This window comes from Pleuronectes platessa, chromosome 22, assembly GCF_947347685.1.
Source record: "Pleuronectes platessa chromosome 22, fPlePla1.1, whole genome shotgun sequence".
NCBI lineage: Eukaryota > Metazoa > Chordata > Actinopteri > Pleuronectiformes > Pleuronectidae > Pleuronectes > Pleuronectes platessa.
Genome location: NC_070647.1, coordinates 6,838,812 through 6,862,510, shown reverse-complemented (window position 1 = coordinate 6,862,510; position 23,699 = coordinate 6,838,812). Strand labels below are relative to the sequence as shown.

General features: G+C 42.0%; 1 protein-coding gene across 1 annotated transcript in view; it reads left to right on the top strand.

Moving 5' to 3' along the window:
• ntf3 (neurotrophin 3) overlaps window positions 1–7,757 on the top strand; it is a 32,915-nt gene extending 25,158 nt beyond the window's left edge. The window contains exon 2 of the mRNA XM_053414995.1: window positions 5,932–7,757. Within this exon, the coding sequence (XP_053270970.1) occupies window positions 5,932–6,810 (879 nt within the window). The 3' untranslated portion in view covers window positions 6,811–7,757. The remainder of the gene's footprint in view (window positions 1–5,931) is intronic.
• The last annotated feature ends 15,942 nt before the right edge of the window (window positions 7,758–23,699 follow it).

Below are 23,699 nucleotides of genomic sequence, written 5' to 3'. Positions count from 1 at the left end.
TTAAATTCTACAATACTTAGCCACAGAAACAATCCAGCGGAGGAAAGAAAGAAAAGTCAGATATGTTTGGTGCTGTATTCACTTTGAACTAGCCTGGAGTTAGAATATTATTATTTGGTCACATGAAAACATAGGAAAAAGTACTGGGGCTATACGAAGAAATAAAATGATGAGCTTCACATTCATCAGTTCAACAAAGGCATCAGAGCGATCCTCTGATATTTCCCTCCTGATATGACATTTAGCCTAAAATCAACTTTACTCTCGAAATACTTTTTCAGATACAACTCATTTGATGTTTAATAAGGGTGTCATGGGCTGTATGTGATGTTTGGATGGGTCAGTTTGAGTCAAACGTCCAACGCTGATGTTATATTTCCACTCCGTCCCTTCCTGTAACAACACGGTGTCCATGCCTCCATAGACGGAGAGGTTCTAATGCCTCCATGTGTCTTGGGGTTGTCTGTTCGTCCCGTTCGACCCGTTCTCGTGGGTAGAGAGTGAGAGATTTCTCAGGAAAGCCTCGAGCTAACTTCTTCAAATTTGGCACAGTCATTGGATTCTTGGAGTCAAGGACTTGATTTTGTCGGTGAAAGGTCGTGCAATTTTCAGACAGATGTCAAATTGGATACAAAGGATGAAGTGGTGAAATTTTCGTGTTAAAAGGTTCAACATCACTGTCACATCATTATAATGCTCTACAAAAAAACCTTCACTGGCCAATGTTCATTGCCATTACCCCAAAACAGTAGAGCAGACTGTCTTTGTGTTTCCGACAACCTGACTGGTTGGCGGAGGCGCACGACCACGAGGTAATATTTTTAGTTGAATATGAATTGAACACTTATAGTATGAAAGCTTACAAACACAAAGCCTCCTTTGAAATTATTTTATGATTAAAAATCAGCACCAAACTCAAGGTTCTGTTTGTTGTGCGAGGATATGAGGCAGGCTGTGCATGATTGCAGCTCTTTGACTGGAGAGTTGCCTTGGGACAATCATTTAAGAAAACCGGTCTGGACCATTGGCACCAGCAATCGCCAGAAAACTGTCAGCCAATATTCATGTTGACTTAATGGGAGTCACATGGAGTGTGGTGGTGGTGGTGGGGAGACGACAAAGCCCCAAAAAAATCGTCAATCCAGTTTCACCCAGTTCTGTGACTATTTTCAGGCCACAGTTGCTTCTGAATGTCACATGAAAAATATATTTTCCTTGAGCAATTATCCATTTAAGTGTGAAGCCCAGGGCTCAGAGGCACACCGTGCACTTCTTATAAACATGCAAACCACCGTGTCTGATAATGGGTTTAAGGAAAACTGCACAGAATAGATGCTGATAGTTATCTTTCCCTCAAAAACAACAAGCTGGTAATGGGTACAGATAATGTATTTCAGGCCTGGAACACAACTGCACAGACTTGCTGTCATCCTGGACATGAATGTGAAGAATCCCTTCGCAGTTCCCTTGATGATTTAGATGCTTCTTCTTGTCCAGACCTGCTGCTTTAGTAATTCCCAGTATGTACACTGCATTTACTCCCGTAGGTAACCGACAAGCCCAGCGTCACATTGAACGAATTCTACGCTTCGATGATCACTGTTGCTAAAGGGTTGCAGGCTCTGCCTCGGCTTTCTTCTCCGCTAATGGAATGTTTTTAATCAACGAAAAATCAAGATAATGCTGCGTCCTGTACTTCCAGGAAATTTGACATTTTGGAGAAACAAGTTTGGCGACTTGGTTATAACCTCATCTGCCAATTCTCAGCCAACATCATAGTCATAACACACACACACACATAAACACACACAGAGGGGGGTATGTGTTCATGTTTGCTTGGAACGTAATATCGACTTCCTGTTTTGGCAAAACAACATTAAAAACTGCAAGGTTATGTTGTGTCTCAACAAAGTATTTTGGATAAAGTTAATTTAGCTTCTGTATATTGACCTATGATTGATATCAGGCCTATATACTTTGGTATTTCAATGCATAAAGGCAATGTACAAGTATGGGTGTCCAGTAAGGGGGGGAATGTTACACATATCGGTGCCGAAAATTCTCGGACAAAGTGTATATCGATCCGTCCGAGCCCGAGAGAAAACTAACTGAGCCCAAACAGGACCAGACAGGCAGTCTCTATTTTAAATATTTGACACAGTAGTTGTTGATGCAACAATCAATTGGATGTTACTCTGTGAATCCTCTAAAATATAAAATATAACGAGTACACTCAGCCTCTGTGGTGTCACTGTGCTCCTTCCTGTTAAACACTGCCAACAGGAATCAATACAAATAGTGCAAAAGTGGTGCACTAAATTCAAAATATAGGTCAGCTATCCACCATCTGTATTTTAACATTTTTTATTTAAGCAGACATGATAGCTGGGTGGTGCATCCAATCACCGGCTTCATCTTTGCTGCAGATTTGACTCTTTTCCATTGTTGTGTTCTTACGCAGTTAATCACATCTTCATCATGTGACTTTTGGTATTACTCTTTAATGATTTCAAGGTGAAACTTTCAAGAAAGAATAGTCAAGCAAAACTGTATTTTCAGATGTTCTGTGAATCAATCACCCGCCCGAAAGGTTTTTGTTGTTGCTGCACAATCAGACGCACAAACACACTGTGCGTCTGAGAATGGAGTCACCTTGATGTCTTTAAACTGGTGGAATAATATCTTCCCAATCTGTTGCCGCACACTAATATATTATATTGCACATTATCATTCAGAAGCATTAACATCTGTCAACCTTTTTTCTCCTTTTCTTTCAACACACACACACACACACACACACACACACACACACACACACACACACACACACACACACACACACACACACACACACACACACACACACACACACACACACACACACACACACACACACACACACACACACACTCTCTGCAATTACTCCAAATCCTCAGTGTAAGCGACACCTAACCCTAAACACAAATCCTCGTCCTAACTTGTAGACATGAGGATGTGTGAGCGTCCTGCCTGTGGAGGCGTCTCCTTCTGTGGAGATTTGATCCAAGGAGTCAAACGCATAGAACAACTGTGACATATTGTCTCGTTGTCCCTCTGCCCACTGGGCGAATTGTCGTTCACCACCCATGTCTGCCAGCCTGTATGTCAACATCGTAAACCACAGTGAGTGCTTTTATTACAGTGATTATGGCAGTGGGAGGGGAATTTAATTTGTCTCACTAGATGCAGTTTCACGGGCCAGGCGCCTGATTTACAAAGGGATCCTTATTCATACGCTCGGATCTAATAACCAAAGGGGAAGAAGTTGATTGAAGACTCAAGTGTTGTCTCAGTGTCACAGTAAGTGCTTCATGAGATTCAGACAGTTTGACATGAAGAATTTGGATTCTTTTATAAACCGGTTTGTCCCATTTAAAGGGAGGTGGACCAATATTATCATTGCCACTAAGATTGTCTTTCAAAGCAGCTTCAGTCACAACATTGATGTCTGGGAATGAATTTCCAGTGTTGCCACATTGAACTTTCTGGAGCTTCAGCTACTTTTTATTTTGAAAGATGAAACTGGTTGAGGGTGGCTTGCGGTGCTTTTTTTCTTCATTTCTGTTGATGAAAACTTATAGGCTACGTTAAAATGAATATGCCATTACTATTATTTTATAGCATAAAGATTGACCATCACTATAATAATAAAGACGATAAGACTGTGAACACCCGAGGTAGAAGAAGAACTTGATGAAAGTGTTGTATTCTGGATGCTTCCATTTTCTTTTTGTACTCATATTCATCCACAGAACGTAACAGGGGGGCGGGACCGGAAGAACACATGAATGACAACTTGTCGAGATGCAGGTACAGATGAAAGTGTAATTATCACCGTTATCGATATTGTTAAAATATGCAGAATACGTTCAAGATGCAAATTAAATAGAATTAACGGAAACCATATGACACCACCACTCCACCCGCCCCTCTGAAGCACTTCGGACACCCCTCTCTCAATGGCATTGGGAAATTAATGAATTTGTTTTTACATCACAAAACAAATGCGTGTTGCCTGCTGCACCTGTGTCTTTGAGACTTTTTTTGGTTGATGCTGGACAGTGGATTCTGAAATGGTCCAACTCACTGTCGGGACTTTTATTGTGCATATTGTGAAACCACAAACCATTTCAAAATATTGTCATATCCCAAGTCAGACTTTGAATACTGTTATCCTTTCATAGATACTGTTTGTTGGACAGAGCAAAACATCTTGTCCAAGGTGGAATATAAACGTTACTTTTATGACCATTGAATAGGTTTGAAGAGCAGATTGAGGTTAGTCAGATCTGAAGACATAGTAATTCTGTGTGTGTGTGTGTGTGTGTGTGTGTATACTTGTAAGTGTGTGTGCGTCTTTTCTGAGCCACTGATGGTAAGGTGACATTGCCACTGAACAGATGCCCCTCCCTACCTCAGCAGCTGTATCAGTCAGCCATACCACTGCTGATGGGAACAAGTTGTCTCTTTTGGTTTGCAGCCGTCTGTCGCCCTTCACCCTTTTTCTCCATCTCTCTCTGAAAGACATTTAAACCTTTACTTGGTTGGAACTTTTACAGGAGATGCGTGCGTGCGTGAGACATAAATAATAAACTTCCCATTCTTCCACGAGATCCCCATCACCACCTGCTTGTCTGTAGAGGTACCATAATTATGGGTGACACAGAGGGAAAGTATGCTGCTAGCTCATGCTGATGTTTGACTTTAGCATTTTTCTTGGGAAAACGTTTATTAGTCTGGACTAGAGGCTTGGACTGACTTCCCATAGCTTGGTTTTCAAAAAATACGTCCAATAAAAAACAATCAATATCGGTTATAGGTACACTGTGTCCTTTAAACACCTGCTCAAGCATTATTTCCACCTCATATTCGCAGACACATTCACAACATGGGATATTGATTAAAGTTTAGCTGTTTACATTCCATAAACCCTTCAGGTTTCCTTCAGTCAGTCAGTCAATAAACAAAAACCTGTTGTTCGTGGGTTATTGTTTAGCAGAGGTGGCCCATTTCTGCCATCAGTGGAAACCTCCTCTGTGCAAGTCAAAGAGATGGAGATCCTAGAATTGAAGGCCAATGAGACTTCGAAAATGTCTATTTGCAATGAAAAGTGCAGCAGAGAAGCCAAATTATACATTATATGTTGGAAAAAGAAGGACTCTTCGTCCATCTTGTTGCTGGTGAAGTTAATGTCAAACCAAATGGATCACAAACACCACAGGGGAATTAAAGAAGATTCATATAAAGCACAGAGATGAGTGACTTTAGTCAGAATGACCATTAAAACATTTCCAACAACTTAGCTGCTGGCCAACAAAGGAAGTCTGTGGCTGCAGTAGGAGACTATTAATATGTCCTTAAAATGAAACTGTATAGTATGAGGAATCCTGGCCTTCCTGTGGCCCAGACAAAAGGGATGTGAGCCTAAAGCTGTCCACCTGTAAAAATATAAAATGTGGCTCAAACATCCCAAAATAAATGTGGGATTTTGTTTGGCAAACATGCGGTGCTCTAGGCAAGGTGTCGTATTGAACCTAAAGCGTCCCAAGTGGTAAATGGTGGACATGGCCCAATCAGCACAAAACCAAGGTGCCAACATTGGCACCTTGGTTGACATGTGTTATTGCTATGGCTGACTTGTGGTTCAGGTCTGGCAAAAAGGAGCTGTCCGCCCAAGTGCCGTTATTTCATGTGGTTTGTGGGTTGAATCTGGGCCCAAACTATTTTGCTATGCGGGTATTTGCTGTGGTGCTGTGTTGCAGTCTTTAACTGTGGTTATTTTAAATACAGGCTAGAGTTCCTCAATAGGTGGACCAGTAAGGAAGAAGGAAGGGAAATGAGTTTTACCAGAAGGATCAGGTCTTAACTATTTGTGTCTCTCTGTCTTTTCAGATCTTACAGGTGAATCTTGTGATGTCCATCCTGCTGTATGTGATGGTCCTTGTGTACCTCTATGGTATCCAGGCAACCAACATGGAAAGCGGTCACCAAGGGCAACAACAGCAGCAGAGTCCCGACGCTTTAAACTCACTCATCATCCAGCTGCTTCAGGCTGACCTGACGAGGGGGAAGACCAGGGGGAACCAGAGCCAACAGGGGAAAAGCAGGGACCCGGAGCCCCGGGAAGTGCTGCCTCCTCTACTGACTGCAAACTTTCCTCAAGAGGACCAGGGTGATGTGGAGAACTGGGGGACATGGAGTCGCAGTGGTGGGAGCAGTGAAGGCACGGTGGACCAGCAGGTCATGCTGTTGAACTCGGACCTACTCAGGCAGCACAAGCGGTACAACTCACCCCGGGTGCTGCTGAGCGACTGGCCGCCACTGCAGCCGCCGCCGCTGTACCTCGCCACCGACTTTGTCAGAAGCGGACCAGAGGGGGGGGCGGTGGGAAACAAGACACGCAAGAAGCGCTATGCTGAGCACAAAAGCTACCGAGGGGAATATTCTGTGTGTGACAGCGAGAGCCAGTGGGTTATTGACAAAACCCAAGCAGTGGACTCCAAGGGTGACCGGGTAACTGTTCTGGCTAAAATCAAAACCAGTCCCACTCAAGAGCTTAAGCAGTTCTTTTATGAGACGCGTTGTCGGACCCCCAGGCCCTTCAAGGGCGGCTGCAGGGGCATCGACGACAAGAACTGGAACTCGCAGTGTAAGACGACGCAGTCGTATGTTCGGGCGCTAACACAGATTAGAAATTCAGTGGGCTGGAGGTGGATACGCATAGACACTTCCTGTGTCTGCGCATTGTCGAGGAAACGTCGGCGGACGTAAACAAAACAAACTCGCCAGTGGACTACCTGTTTGGAATTTTACTGCCTAGAAAGGATTTTGGTGCAATGCTCGCCACCACAGGATTATGTGTTGGGCTGGTGAGGAGCGAAATTCTGCTATAAAGTGAGACTTCAACAGAAGAAACCTTGGGTCCGTTTAAATGATATTTCACTTTTATGTGCTGCAAATCCACAAACCTGTGCTGCGCCACTGTTGACTCGTTTGAGAGGGGTAGGGAAAGAAGGCGCAAGTGTGTGGGTGAGAACTGTACATATAAATTATTTAAGTTATATGAAATGCATGTAGTTTATACATGTTAATCTATCTATATATGATGTATGAATATATTTGTGTTATTTATTGAAAGAAGTCTTCTTCAAAAGGCAACAAAATGTCTATAAAAAAGAAATGAAACAAGCTATGAACTCATTCTGAGACAATAACACAGAGCTGGGCTGCAAAGGTGCTTCACAGTAAGACTTTACATGTGCCTTGACCAGGGTGACTGCAGAGCAGAGAGATAGGACGTTGTAACTCACAGACAGAGTGTGTGTTTAGGGGTGAACCGAGCTGCAGGGACCCGTTCTGTCCTGCAGTCCAACGTGGGGCCCAAATTCTTAGCATTGCCACTCAACCAGACGGATAACAATATCATGACGTACAAGGAATACTGTGACCAATGGGATTTGTGACCAAAACAGAAAACATGTACCCTGTGATCACAATTGACCATACTGTTCTGCTGTAATACACCTTATATTCATTCATTCAACTCTGGGACACTTTGACGAAATAAAAGCAGAAATCGCTTCTGCTGAGAGATTCAAGAAAATCCTTCTGTTTGGTTTTCCTCAGGCCACCTCGATGCTGTTCGTCACATTTTAATCTCAACTGGTATCATGAGCTGTTTGTGTGTCTTCCTATTAATAAAAAACTATATTTCTTAACGTTGGACACATTTCATGAAAAATTGCCAATTAAAATTTCTAAAGAAGGAAAAAAAATATTTTGCTGTTGATACCATCTTACACTGTTTTGACAACCCGCCTGCTGCACACTGCTGGCTCTGCTCTATGAGGGAGCATGTTGGGTGACGGCTGATGAATTTTCTAACGAGGGTATTTATAAATATACATTAATCTAAATATATGAGTTGTACATTGTGGAAGTCGGCCATGCCACGGGGCTTTCCCACACACAGCCAGAGATGGTGCTGACACACACAAGAACCTCAAATTAAACTTCTTCAGCTTTTTTGCTCATCTCTCCTGTTTGAGTGTCTCTGTCTCTCTCCTTTTGTACCAGAGGACCAATCAGCTAACAGCTCTCACCTGCACTGTAAAAAGTGGAGAGAAATGTGTGTGTGATGCTTTATGGCCCTACAGACTTCTAACTTCCGGCTGCTTAACAAAGTGTTGCAACTAGATTACGTGTGGGACAAAAGTAGAGCGGATCCAGGAAGTATCTAGACACTTCTACAATGCACTGTGTGCAGCACTAATGCAGGATAAATACAGGATGAACTGGAAGGCCTACTTATTGGAAAGTTGTCACAATAGTTAACACTTATATTATCTAATAGAGTATTTAAGTTTTGAAAATCCAGAAAGGTCAATCATATTTATAATGTTCATCCACTGATTCATAAAAAAGGTTCCAATCTGACCTGAAATAGGAAAAAGCCTTCATATCTGTTGTGAAAACCATCTGAGACAAAAAGACCTGAAGAGGTTGCAGGGAGACACATCAGACATAAACACAGAACAATTGAACAATCAAATCAAGCGAATTCGAGAGAACAACGTGAGACAGAGACTGATCTTGTGCCCTGTGATTGACAAAGGTACGAATCGGACATTGTCAAATTCCTCAGCAGTTACAGTGAAGCACAGAGACGTGCATGTGTGTGTGTAAGGAAAGACTCTGGCAACCAGGAAACAGTGAGAAGAAGCTCTCAGATGGAGGAGTGATACATAACAGAGGAGCGCTTGCATGACAGCAACACGTGTCCTAGGTTACCACGGGGTATGCGTCATCTGGAGGATCAGACAAAGCAAAGGAGAACATTTTTTAAAACAGATTCCACTGTGTTATTTAAAATGGACTGATGTTAAGGAATAAAGACATCCCAGTGTCAGTAAAAAGGACTAAAAAAGGGATGCTGGCCATGTGTTTTGGGTATTTTCAAACCATTATGAAGGGGAGGACTGGTAAGTATTTGTTTTCGTCAACTGATTTTAAAGATAAAATCTGCCTTTGAACACTAACAAGAGGCCTGCTGCTAACCTAGCCGCCTTTGTGCTCTAGAGACAACGATTGTTGTGTTTACGTTCAATCTTCATCATTGGTCATCAGACAATCATGGGACATCAAGTCCAAATGTCTCCAGGGGGCCTGTAGCAACCAAGTCTGACATTTCCTGGATATGTTTCCTCATCAGGCTCCACTGAACCGATCACTGACCGTCCTGGATAAACGTTTGTTTTGTGAAAATAGTGACAAGAAGAGTGATTCACAAGACACATAAGACATAGAAGTGGTCTCGGCCAAATCATAGGGAGTGTGGAGCAGAGAGAGAGGAAAATATGTGGGGTTAAAACTATACTTTATAAAAAAATATTATATTCCCTATAATATAATAACATAAAATAATATTAAGCATTATAATAATTAACATACATCTCTATGTATGTAGGTGTGACACCACCAGGCCAGACTATCTCGGATTAACTGTATGAGGTTGCTTGTCTATTTTCACAATTAACTCTCTGTTCAGGAAAGCTGAAACCTGCAGGTAAATACAGCTGCAGACAAGTGGCATTCAACAAAGGTGAAATTTAAACAAACTGGTCAAATGATTACAATAGAAAATAAACACACCATGTTTCGGAATTTGAATCCAGGCAAAGGATAGACTGCAAATGAGCACAGGAATTATCAGTAGGTTTACTATTGAGCATTTTAGCTTTACATCAATGTTAAGTAATGACAGACTATTTCTGCTGCCCAACAGAGATAAATAATCAATGTCTGCTGAGATCAGTCAGAAACTAATGTTTATTTGTAATCAATGGAAATATTGAGCAGTGTGTGGATCATTCTTCTTATAAAAGACATCAGTTTAGTTTTAGTTCGAATCATCATCTCCTCATGTAGGAGAGCAGCAGTGGGAGAATAAGATGGAGAAAGCAGGAAAAAAAAGGAAGAGCTAGTATTCATTATAAACAAGAGGCTCTGTTTTAAAACCAGAGTGGACACATGGAAAGTCTAGAGCAGCAAAACGATTCCACTTAAATATAGAACAAACATCTGCTGCTCTTTGCGGTCCCTAACTTTATTATAAAGTCTTTCGTGCCCATCAGGATCCTGTAAATCCACGACTCTGGGTTTACCAGCGATCTGATTGGTGAGTAGTTGAGTCATTGACAGATTTCGATCCATCATCACGAACTCAACCTTCACCGGAGTAGATAAGCGGTTCTGCATAGGTTGACATGGTGATTAATCTCGGTAAGAGGTGAACCAGCCACGAAGGACTGACAACACAGCGGTAAACCTGAAGTTATCTCAACAACCATCAATCCTGTCTCGTGGAGCGGGCCTTGGATTTTGTTTCAACAAAACAAAACGTTACCCTAAAGCTATATCTATGAGAGCACCAAGGATCATGTGACAGGAAGTAGTGTGACATTAAGGTAGTTGCAATGACAGGTGGTTTTAAAGCACTGTAGACATCAGTTTGCAAACTGGAGAACTGGCACACAGCTTGATGGTTGTCGAATGAATTTCAACGAAGTTTAAACTTTCTCTCAGGACTTCGAAAATACAATGATTTTTTTGTGGGTTTAAAGTCTATTTTGATCAGTCACTGAATTATAACAATAGGTGCTTTTGAGACAACAGGTTTTGAGGCTGTGTCCGAAATCACTCGCTATTTACTATGTAGTGAAATCACCATTTTGTAATGCCTTCCGAATGTTTAGTGAGGCTTCTTGTAACCCATAAAGTCAACGCATAGAAAAGTAGTGTCCAACCAATGGTCACTAACTGAGCAATATATACCATCATGCATTGCACTTGCTACGTTGATAGTAAGAACAAGGTGGAGAGACAGGTCAAGCCGTCTCTGTCTGGTGATTCTACTCCTTGTTCTGATCACATCTGAATTATTCTGAGGATAGAGACAGACATTTTGACAGACGGATTTTAAAAGTCTCCCTAATGTTTCTGATGGCGGTGTATGTTTTTTGATGACTGATTTGGACACAGCCTCGGAGCTCCAAACTGAATAGGGTCACGAGTTTGAAAAAAAAAACTGGCAGTAGAGTGGTTTTCACTGTGTGTGCAGACAAACTCGAAAGTAGGATTGTACCCTGACACCAGAAGTGTGGTCTTTGTTGTGCTACAGTGGATAACACAGATATAACAAAGATATTACACACAACCTCTCACAACTTGCATGGTAATAAGTGTACGAAAAAGAAAAACTTTGATACTTTGCTGCCTTGGGTTACTGATTTATGTGGGTGAAACTGTTTTATCCATACCTTCAATTATTTCTGACGTTTTTTTTACCTTATTTATTTTTATTAAACAATGACAGGCACAACGCTGTAAAGGGATCTCAGCCAAGTCAGGGCACCCTTCAAACTCCAGCTCAAGTCATGAGGTTATTAACAGCTGATTATCTCCTCCCAAAGCTTGTCACAAAATGTGACAGCATCAATTAGACCTGGCATGATTAGCCATCACCCCTCTCTGCCTCCAAGTAACCCCATCATCCTCAGGCGAGAGACTCCTCTCCAGATAGTTTCCTCCTGCCTGGAGGTGGGATCGGACGAAACACCACTTTTTAAGCCGTTTCACACACACACACACACACTGGTACAGGGCGCAGTTTGATCTGTTTTTAATATGAAAGGCAACTGAGGGAAGTGGTTGAAGGGAGCAGCAGAATGTGGCGTCTCTAATGACCCAGGGGTTTTACACAGAGGTAAATCGGACTTAAGGAGATGTACATACATGCAGAGCCGGGATTTGAGGCAGTAAGCTCCTGTTCTAAGAGGAGCTTACCACTTGTCAGGCTGCAGAGGAGAGCAGATCAGCAACACTGCCCCAATGTGTGCTTACATTTAAAGTGATTTAGGCAAATTTCAGCGAATGAAAGAAATGTAACGCCCGGGCGGACTGGAACTGAAAAAAAGTACCTGGAGATTTTACTTTTGTCCTTTTCCTACGTTCATTACTTCAAACTATTTACCCGAGCCAATGCTTTATGAGGGTGTAATAGAATTTAGTCTTAATTTAATTCCAAAAAATTGGCATGGTTGCGTGTCTTCCTGCACATGCTCTCCTGTCTCCCTTCACCGTCCCTCCTGCAGCCAGGGCTAAAAGTGCAGACATCGCCACGGTGTGTAATCTGTGATGTCACAGAACACACAGCTCCAGACAGCATTAGGAGGTGAACATGTCAAAGGTGACAGTGAGAGCAGCCAGGCCTGATTGCATGTGTGCAAATAGAGGGGGGAGCTGAAGCTCTTGCCTCGTTGACACTAGTAACACAAGATCAGAATTAATTGAGGGCAACATCTCAAATAAACATCCCAGACCTTTTTGCACAGTAAAGTTTTTTTTTATGGGCTGCTAAAAGAATAACCATCCACTAACTTCATCTTACATTCCCTGTCCAGTCTGTCAGCTATGTTACCAGAAAAGGAAATGGAAAAGATCTGTTGCTAGTAAATTCCACGCTTTGGCATTTCCCACCCCAACCATTATAAATGTGCTCGCTGGTATAGCTGCTTGGCCAGGGTGTTAGTCTCGACTTCTATCCCTGTTGCAAGCTTGACAGGTAAGACAAGACGGTGGATTATATGAGGAAATAGGATTCTTTCAGTGTTGGACAACACCTACTTGACAGACGTGGGCCTAAAGAAGACTAGTTGAACTGGAGGTGTGTGGGGGAGGGGGGGGGGGGGGATTTGCTGTATCACACACAGCCATGTTCGTGCCAAGCGGTGCGTGAGAGCCCCCCCCCCCTTCTTGAACTAAGGCACTGAAATCTATTTGGGGAGGGTTTTCATACAGTCAGAAAGCCTGCTGGGAGTCTGAAGGTCACAGGTCAGGAGTGTTTACAGATGGCAGGATAACAACGTGGATCAGAGGAGGCGGCGAGATCTGGCACCTGTCGATGGCACTCATTCTTCTCCTGACTGGAGTTTGGCCATTTTCAACATATTTGACATATTTTCCTTCCTGGCGGGGCAGTGAAATGCTGCAGTCAGTGCTGGTGAGAATGGCTTCAAGTCAAATGTGAATGTGGCATTATTTAATCTGAAAGTCAAATTACCGATGTAAAAAACGGACGAAGGCCGGTGACAAAACAATGCAACCACGGACCAGCTCTGCGTGTAAATAGCATTTTGTAGATGCTGCGCTTTCATATTCATATTGTTTTCTGCACTGAATACCTCCACCAAGGAGTTTTTCATTTGTGTTTGATTGTTAGGAGGGTTACACAAAAACGACCTGGTGGATAATCAGGAAGCTAAACTAAATAAGGACAAGCAGCATCAGCAGTTTAAAAAATGCAAGGATTTGAACATTAAATTATTAATACAAACAATAGAAATATGCGAGAAGATCTTTTCATTTTCAAACTCTTGTAAAGAATTTTCTAAAAACCTACAAACATCCAGGGGTCTTTGTGGTGTGCCAAACATTTATTTGATCCCGGCTCTCTTGCCAGAAACGGACTTTCCAAGGATTAAACAGCAGTTTGGAGGGCAGGACATACCCAGTGCTTGGTTCAGCATCAGACATTCCACATAAAATACAGCTTTGAAAGGATCCACATTTTTGAAACTCTCAGCATCGAGATACAGGTCCTAATATGGTCCTAGGGAGTCTTGATATTCCAAAAATAGGTATGTTCTGCAATGATGTTTTTAAATATATGGATGCCAAGCCGAGCTTTGAATGCTCGTGATTAGTGGAACAAAGCAGCCAGTGTTCTGCAAAACAGATAATAAGCGTATTAAATTTGTTTTCAGGTCAATCAGAGGCTGCAGACATGTACACATTTCAATTCACGGAAACAATAATATGTACAAATTAAGTTTGCTCCCGAGCAGTGTTCATACAAGTGTCATTACTGTGAGCTTTTAAATAGTCATTGTTCAATATCTGAAGCTGTCTCAGTCACAGAAAACAGAAGCCACCACAAGTCAAAATTCACAACCTGCAAAAAAAAAATTCAAACGTTTCCGACGGTGAAACGTGTTTTCCTTCTAATGTGTTTTAAGGCCTGTCCGCATGTCACAGAGTGTTAGTTCTGGCAGACGTCCCTGACATTTGAAGGCCAAAGAAAAACAGACGCGAAGCCAAATGATTCATCACCAGAGAGAAAGAAATGCTACAAGATTCCGGAGCTACAGTAACATTCGGTATTGACATTGGCAGCGGTTGAGAGAAGCCGTCCCACATGCAGACCTTCAATTGGGCAACAATGAGATGCCTGTGTACATGGCAGAGGTTGAGCCCAAGTCAAACTCATCAGGGAACAAGAAAAGAGGAAGAGGAGGAAATGGGAAAGTGCTTTCCTCCGCGATGATTGGCAGGTGAAATTTCCCGAGGTGTGGGGTCATCTCCGAGTCGGCCTGTAGCGAGAACATCTGGAGTTAAACGCCGCTCCGGCCACCCACTGGGGCGACGTATGTGCGAGAGACAGAGATCAAGTGGGCGAAAAACAAAAACACACAGAATCCACAAGTCACGTCATTTCCTCTACAACCGTTTCTCATTGGAGGAGCGGTGCCGACACACACGTGAAGGACACGAAAATCTGCCTTTGTGTTGCACTTGTGAAATGTCAAGTCCAATTCAAATGGACAGAGCAGCAATACACAGCTCGACGCTAAAATAACAGGACTCGACAATGACCGAATATTATTTTTCTTTTACATAAAAACAGGTGAAGGAGGAGAAGAGAAATCGGTATGATGTCCGGTGGTTTGAAAGCTTGAAAAGGTTTTGTGTGAAGTTTTGAAGCTTTGCTGCTTGATATGAACGTACATAGGAACAAAGTTCTGGGCTGAATTTTGAAAGGAGTAAGTCTTTACTTTGAAACTTTGCGGATGTACACCTACACTCCTATTACTGAAGTACATGCAATCCAACACAAACATTTAATGAACCATTGAAAATCTTTTCTTTTGCCATTCTTTACTCATGGATTGTTGATAATATGATAGTATAATTTTTAATATTGGTACTCTACTATATATAGTATTATAGTATATTTCTCTTGTGTAAATTAAACATGAATATTTATGTGTTAGGCTTTCTCAGAGTAAGCATTTTAGATTGATGGTGATATATATACTGATAATGCTGACACATTGCGTGAACACATTGAGGAGGAATAACACATAATTGATCGACCTCAGATTTGTAGTCGAATGTGTGTCTCTGCTCACAAAGAAGAGTTTAAAACTACAACCTCCATTCACAAGCTTTATACTTAGAAGATAATGTGACATTTCATGTGATAATTATCAATATCACATCACTAAGGATGTCTATCTTGAAATTGTTTTAGGGCCGTATTGCACCGTCCGACTGTTATAAAGCAGTCGGACTCTACAATGAGAAACAGCTGTTTTCTGAATTCACCTGTAACTTCATTCTGCTCTGTAATTTTCCTTCAGGTGCTGTCACTACCTTCAACTCTCCGATATGTGCTCACATCTATTGTGGCGTCCTCCTATGAACTCGCAGCTGTTTTCAACCTCCTCAGGTCCCTTCATCGTGTCGCCGGAACACACCCAATGGCTGTCAATCATCCTCACATTAAAGTCCAATGAATGTCAAGTTATTGCCGCAGTTCACCGAGGTCGCCATTAATCTGATAACCCCTCGTTTTCCTTCTAAAACCCAGTGATCAGTTATGCCACTGAATCTGACTCCAGTGCAGTGAACGGATGTCCACGGGCCATCGAGCCGAATGTGTTACTGAAAGCGTTCAAATCAAAGGAATGAGTCAAAACAAAGGAGCCTTAGTTTTCTCCCCTCTTCGCCCTCCTCTTACCTCCCCTGAGCCATTAAGAGCTTCCTGGGGATGAAATTAATGTGACAGCTTTCTATTTTAGAAACGGGTGTTCGTCTGTGCCGTGTTTGTTGTTAAGAAAAGCTGACCCCTGTCCATTTGAGTTGTCTTGTCAGCTGGCGATTCACGACCATGCACAATCTCACATGTGGCGAATAGTATGGGTCATATTATCTTTTCAAATCCACGGAGCATACGAAGTGAACACTTTTGTTTTATCTGGAAAAACAGTTCAAGGTGGGCTCAGTCACTGAGTGTGATGGGGATGAGAAAAAAGTGTTTGCATCCGCATTGGAAAATATGAAGTGACCCATGTCTGATGGAGTGTGTGTATGCATGGCAGAGCTTCTGAAAGTTGATTAGATCTAAGGTTCTAAACTCCACAGAGGTGGGGAACGATAGAAGGAATGCCTGTAATCAAATTCCCAATTCTGAACGCAAGAATGCCGCAGCCATCTTTTTTGGGCAAAACACCATTGTGAACCTCTAAGGTAAAGTTCACCCGCACACGAAACCTCACCTATTATCTAGCCACAACTAGGCTGATGGAGGGATGGGTGAAATGTTTGAGTCTAGAAAACACAGATCAGAGAGAACTGCAGTAGTAACTTACTGACAGACACATGTATGACAACACAGTAGCAGTATGGAGGTATTTTATGTCCACCACATACCTCTAGAAAAACGTATAATAGCAATAAGAAGAACATATAGAACAACTATCAGCTCCATGTGCAGACTAAATCAGCAGAAGTGTGCTTGGCCACCTGCAGTAAGTGCTGCAACCCTTGCATGTGTTACAAAGGGCCATGACCGATCTGATAAGAATCCTCTCTCCGAGGCCTGAAGACATTGTCCTGACGGAGGGTTTAGAAGTTCACTTAACACACTTGGACATCATGGTTTCCTTCAATGGATGTCACGGACAATGCTAGCATTCTGATATACCAGGTACTACGTTTAGAATGTACCATGCCTGTGTTTTGTGTCTTAATATGCCATCCTTCAGTACTAGAGATGTTGTGATACCATTTGCGACCAGTCAATTCTGATTATCAATCTATTACCAATGTACTAAAAACAACACAAGTTTTCTAGGAGCAGTATGACAGTAACCCTGTATTGAAGTGATTGTATCTATTTATCTTGTATAGCCTGGTTTAGGTTAAACCCTTTGAAAAAGAAAAACCTCCTCAGATTGCTAGTTTCCTAATTTGCAACACCAGTGCCACCTGTTGAAACTGAGGTCTAGCATACGGTATGTGTCAACGTTTCATCTTTGGCAAGTGTGCATATTGCTAAATAGGTGACATGTTAAGGCTAACCTTACATTTCCGTTTATAATATTTTCCTTGCCGCTCTAAAATCTGTGCTGGCCAGTGGCAGTACAGCGCAACCATGACATTTAATCAGGGTGGAGACATGGTATTGGATTAGAACAAAGATACAGTGCAGTGCGATGGGAATGTGATTATTTTGCAGGCTTGTGGAGAGATGAAATGATTGACCTGATGACGGCACATGATTTGTTTTCAATCGATCCCCAGGGTAACATTCATATTTGAAGCAAATTTCATAGAAATCCATGCAGTGATCAGAATCGGGTTTTATTGCCAAACAGGTTTACAAATTCAAAGAATTTTCTGTGGTGTATTTGTGCAAGTATTAATAATAAAAATAGGAAACTAATTTAAATAATATAATACAGACTGTGTAGCTAAAGCTAATTTTCAGCTCCCCATCATTTGGTCTTGATTTGGAATTGGGGTTTAAAACATCTGAACAAACAACTCTGTAACACTGAAACAACATGTTAACAGTAGAACGGATAAAGAACATAAGTATGTGTGTGTTTAACTGTAGTGTGTTGACGTTGACATCTAGGTATTTATGACGAGTGAATTTAACGAAGTTGTTGTGTGTAGAGAAGACTGTAGAGAACATGTTGATGAACATAAACGACCATTTGAACTCCACTGTTCTCTCTGCTCTTGAGTCCTTCCCTCTTTTCTATTGATCAATTTATAGATTGCATTGTAGGAGGAGCCTTTTACAGATGCTGTTCTTATGAATGAGAAATCCCAATAACAAGGCAAATTTTTATTGAAGAATGACTAGGATATATTGACACATAGAGCTGTTCAGGCTTGAACTCTGATCATGAGACAGACGTTTGGTGGTGATAGGACAATGCACAGTGGAGTTATGACAACATCGTCTCCTCTGGCGAAGGATGAACCTTCGGCGTACCTCAATGTTTACACGGTTTGAGGAAATGTTGAATGGCGTGTCATCAAAACTTGACGCCGCGCCACAGTCACACCGTGTGATGACAAAATCGATCTTTGAATAACTTTTTACCTCCATCTTGTTCTGATGACACTGATCTCAATTTGAAGTTGATCTGATGAAAGCCCTGATACAAGTATATCAAAATAAAAATGTGGAATATGGCCAAAATGGCCACTAAATGCGTTTTTCCAATTGCACCAATTGAACGCGCTCTGGGGGTCTCAGGGGACATTGAGACATTTTGCAACGCCCATTGAAAATTCCTCCAGAATACGAAAATTTTCACCACTTTCTAGCTCTCTGCAAATTTTGGTAAGAATTTGTGCATGTTAAAGCCCTAAAAAAGCCAATTCATTTGCCTGAATAATAATAATAATAATCATTACAATTTCAATAGGGCCCTAATAATATATACTATAAGCACCAGAGACTGGATTGTGCAATGTAGAGTTAGTCTGTTACTGGCCACAGTGAGTTAAATGGATTGTTCGAGGACTGCATTTCAAGTCATTAGGAAACATCCTTTAGGGACCATAAACAACTGCACCAAACTTTGTGCCGTCAGAGGAACAATCACCAAATGACTCATCCTCTAAGTGCCTTGGATATCTGCAGTCCATCCAAAAGACGTTCATATTTCAATCTTGATCGCGGATGGACCGTCCAACCAACCAAAATCAAGTTTGTGCCATGTTTCCAAAAAGTGTAAAGGGTTTTAAAGCACCTCGCTGTGAAATGTGGTGGAAGCCAGCTGTGTGCAACACTAACTCGTCTGACAAAACTAATGACTTTACATTTCATTAGTAAAGGCTGCTACTTTATGTCACATGGGGAATTGAATGGTTATCACTTATATTTTCACAATATCGCAAATAAGTCTGAGCACTGAGTCATTTAATATCTGAGATTGCCCTGAAAAAATGACATTACATACTGTAAATTATTTTTACAGGGCTCTTTCCTCCATGTCTTAAGCTTGTTATGAGGTTTTTGACCCTCTGTGGAATCATTCCTTTGTGCGCTTATTGTTTCAAAATCTTAACAGCTTAGGAACAGGAGTGGAAATAGAGATAAACAAGGAGGTGCTTTTTGCAGTGTGTTATGTTCTAGTCTTTTTTCCACGTCTCATCACACGCTCTCGCGGCGCAAGGTTGAAAATGTGAGCGCTCGGCTTCAACAGAGCGACAGAGATCCTCTCCATAGCACTCCTCCTGTTCCCATAACTCTCTGACATAATGTTATTTTAGTCCATGTTCAAGTAGAGTCATAACCCGGTCACTCTAAATAATACCTTGTCTGATTCTCTCATGGTTTGAGGGCCACAGTTTTGGTCATAAAACCCCATGTTTATCTTAAGTTAAAAAAAAAATGTCAGTCTCTCAGGCAGACAGATCTACACGAGAAATATCATTAATTTTACACTGGTTCACGAAGGGATGTTGTGATTAATCATGAAATCTGGCAACCAGACAAATTTGACCTGAATGTAATACCTTTCACATGAAGTGAAAGTATTAAATAACACTGGTCGAGCTTCATCTCAGCAGCACAATGTTGGAGGGAAGGGACCCCTTGCAATTGGGGAGACTTTGTTTGGGAGAATTAATGTTTGTTGAGGAAGATGTTGCTGTAAAGTTTGTAGCCATGATCAGAAAATTGACCCTTGGTCCAGACAAAAATAACTTTCTTCCTGAACAAAGGACAGACTACTGTGAAATCTGGTTTCAAAATCTGTTGCCCTGAATCTGACTGACTTTGATGGTCTTCTGAGTTAGTTTCTGTTAGCGCTACCATGGGATGGACTTTTGTGGTGTTAAGTGAATATTTCAACAATAATTGGTTTTCCATGTAATTGTATTCAGCCATTCATGTTCCCCTTGTGATCTTCAGTAATAAATTGACAGATCCCCTGACTTTTATTATAGCACTCCCAGGTCAAGAGTTGAAATTCTCCTATACCATTGGTTCCTGTTAGAATGCCAAATAACTAAGAATGTTCCCATCAGCCCGACCTGTACTAAGTGGTGAATAAAAAATGCTGGCATGCTTACACTCTTTACCGTTGGAGCTCTGGTGGCCGAAGGGTTCAGCTGCCAACCGTGAACTGCTAAACATCTGCTTGGTGTCGTCACTGTGAGTGTGTCATCCTTAGCATTTGGCCCAAAGCACCACTGTGTAAAAGCACAGCCCCAGTGAGCTGCTAGCATGGCTTTACTCATAGTCTTCTTCAATTTATCTGCAAATAAAATGTATTAACCTAAATTGCAGTAGAGTTGTCGTTGCCAGAAGTTTTTCTCCTGAAATTGTGTCCAATATGCATCAGAAGCTAAATTACATAAACTGGCCAAATTGTTTGGCTTGGTGCAAGACTTGAAACTGTATTATTGCGTTTACACATAAATTACATAATTACATAAATCAGTACGCAACACCACGATCATATTTGGACATCTAAGTGTGTGGGGGAGGGTGGGGGTGCAGCTTAGGGGGTAGATATAAGCTAAGAAGTTCACTTTAAAATAAATCTTGTAATAGAAGTAGCTTGTGCTGCAGTTAACTACGCCATGTTGTTGTTGCCCAGCTCGCTACTTCTCTGCGAGGGTTCAGCTTCAGTGCAGTGCAGCATTATTTAATGTAGAGTAACTGGTGGCTTATCTCACTGCATGTTCCAAGTAGCTTTACCAACACTCGCCGTTCCATTCAAGCCCTTGCCAGACGGAGTCCGCTGATTAAGCCGATTAGCACCAGGGAAATCTCCCCGTATTGTGCCGTGTACTGGATATTTAAATCTGGTGTGGTTCTGCATCGACACACCAGTAGTTCTGCATTTTATTTGCATTTAAACCAGAGCTGAAGAGGGAGGGGGGGACCCATGTAGGAACATTTTTGGCTTTTTCTGGAAGCAAGACAGAGTTTCAGTACAAAAGTTGTGTTTAGATATGTTAAGTCCCATATTCCATCTCATACTTGATAAGTATTTGATTTAGGTTGTGTAGTAATAAGAGTAATTTGAGCCCAAATTTAACAATCTGAATGTCGTGAAATGTCTTAAATAAGTACGCCCACACACACCTGCATGTTTGATGCAACACCAGGGATTCTGGGGATGATGTCTGACACAGATTTGTGCAACCAGCGTACATTCAGATCCATCCAAATACACGTCCACAGTCCTGCCCTACAACAGATTGAGGTCAAGGGATTGTCCAAACAGTTTCATTGCCAAAAAACCATCTCCTACAGTCACAACCCTACTCTGCCTTGGATCACAACAGGATACAGACATGTACAACAAAACAAAAATGCACTAGAAGAAAGTCCCTGACACCTACAGTCCCCACCTGTGGGCTCATACACACAACCACACACAAACAAACAAGCTCTACAATGAGTATATCCTGAGGCCGCTCAGCCGTGCCGAACAATGGCTACTGAGGGGAAGTTAAGCCTCTTGCAGCGCACCACTTAGTGGCCAAGGGATCAGGCGTTAAGACACAAGACGTGTTGGGAATCCTTCATGACAGCAGCTTTCACGGAGTCACGCTGGGTCACCACACACCAGCTCGCTCACATCTCATTTCAGGCAATAAATTAGATCTTTAGAATGAATAAAAGGGGAGGAAATGATTTCAGGCAGGCATCGAAGCACTGAAGTGTTGCACTTTGTGCTTGTGTCACTTAATTGAACTCTGCTCTTAGTGAGACTTTGAAATGCTCTTTATCTAATCTATACCACAGCTGTCAATGTCTGTCTGCAGCTGTGTGCAGGAACTGAGGGACCTCTAAGTGTGACCACGGTTTACTTTGTTTAAGAAGTTTCTCTTTCTCCAGCTGTGACTTCCACAACACACACGAAACTGCAGACAACTTTTGAAGCAGCCATCATGCAAGCCCTGTGAAAATTGAGTTTTAATGGGTGTTTAGTTAAGCGTATGGTTTGGTTCTGGGGATTGATAAAGAGATGGTTGCAAGCTTTGTTGACGTGGGACTGTCGCCGATCGGCCTTTGGACGCATCTGGTCAGGATGTCTCCAGGATGTCTTCAGAGTCTTTCCAGACACATCCTGTACTCAATTCAACAACCACATATGTCACTTTAAGCTTGCCCATAGAACAGCAGATGCTTTTTCTGATCTGATCTCTCTATCAGAAAGGCAACAGTGTTCATCTGTGCAAAACAGATGAACACTTCAATAGAAATATAAATGTTCTATGATGTGATAATGCTGTGGGTAATGTTTGGGTTGGTTTGGACACAAAAACTACAGTTGTATGTTGAATTATCTTCATGTCCCAGTAACATAACATCTGAATCCAAGACATTATTGGCTGTTGGGCATACTTGTCTGTCACTGACCGACCTGCCTCCCTGTGCACACGCTGCCTGTGCTCTCACTGCGCATGGCCGCCGTCTTCACAAGCCCTGAACACATAAACCACTTAGGCGGAGACGATAGCCAGAAGTTAGAGAGTGAGTCATGAATAAAAACAGCAGAGAAAGATCAGCCAAATTTCCCTCAATGGCTACAGACAATGACGTCGACTGCAAAACGAAGCAAGACAAGTGTGCTTTCATATGTTTGGGTTGTAAATCACATGTGAGTTTATTCAACAAACACTCTGTAGCATGAAGTTAAAGTTTGCAGACGTTTATAGAAGCAGCAGACGTGAAGGGACGAAGACAAAAGAGAAGTATGGCTGATGCCTGCATTTTGTCCCACGTGCCCAAAGAAGACCATGTGAAGAGTTGCGTTATTAGAACAGAAACAGTAATGACAAAGGCCATAAATAGAACTAAAGCCCTATACTCTGTGCAATGTGACAAAGATGTAACTGGAAAACAACGAAACACAATGAGCTGCATCGTATCTGAAGTGTCACTCCAGTGGTATGATCACACATGTTGTATAATGAATGTTTACAGGTTGCTAAAGGGTCGTTTCGTATATTTCACCGGGGCTGATATTTGACGCCGTTTCCTGTTATGAGTAAAGCGATGAATGACATCAGGGCTTCAGGGGTGTTCAGAGATCAAAAAGGTCAAAGGTCGCAGCTGGTTGCTCTTTACAGGGTGCCGTATGTACACAGACTGTGTGATCAGGGGGAGTTGATGAACATGTGTTTGTGTGTGTGTGTGTGTGTGTGTCCTGTCTGAGTTTTTGTGCACACCGCACTGTGAGTGCACATGTTGTCTTTGTGTTTTGATAGATTTTTTTATTTCCTGCTAATTGCATCCTAATGCCCTGATGAATCGTTGTTAGAATGTTCGGGGGGAAACTGTTTGCTGGTTCCTTCATAACGATCTGTCCGATCCAATTCAGATCGGGCATGTTTGACAGTTATAGTCCTGCAACATCATTATGCATTTCATTTACTGTAAGTTTGGACCGTGTTTTGAATGCAGCTGTCTGGCTTTAATTTAGGCATTCAGGGACCACACTCACGCTCACAATGAAGAGGACCTTATTTACGGGCCCCCCAGGCCTGCTAGA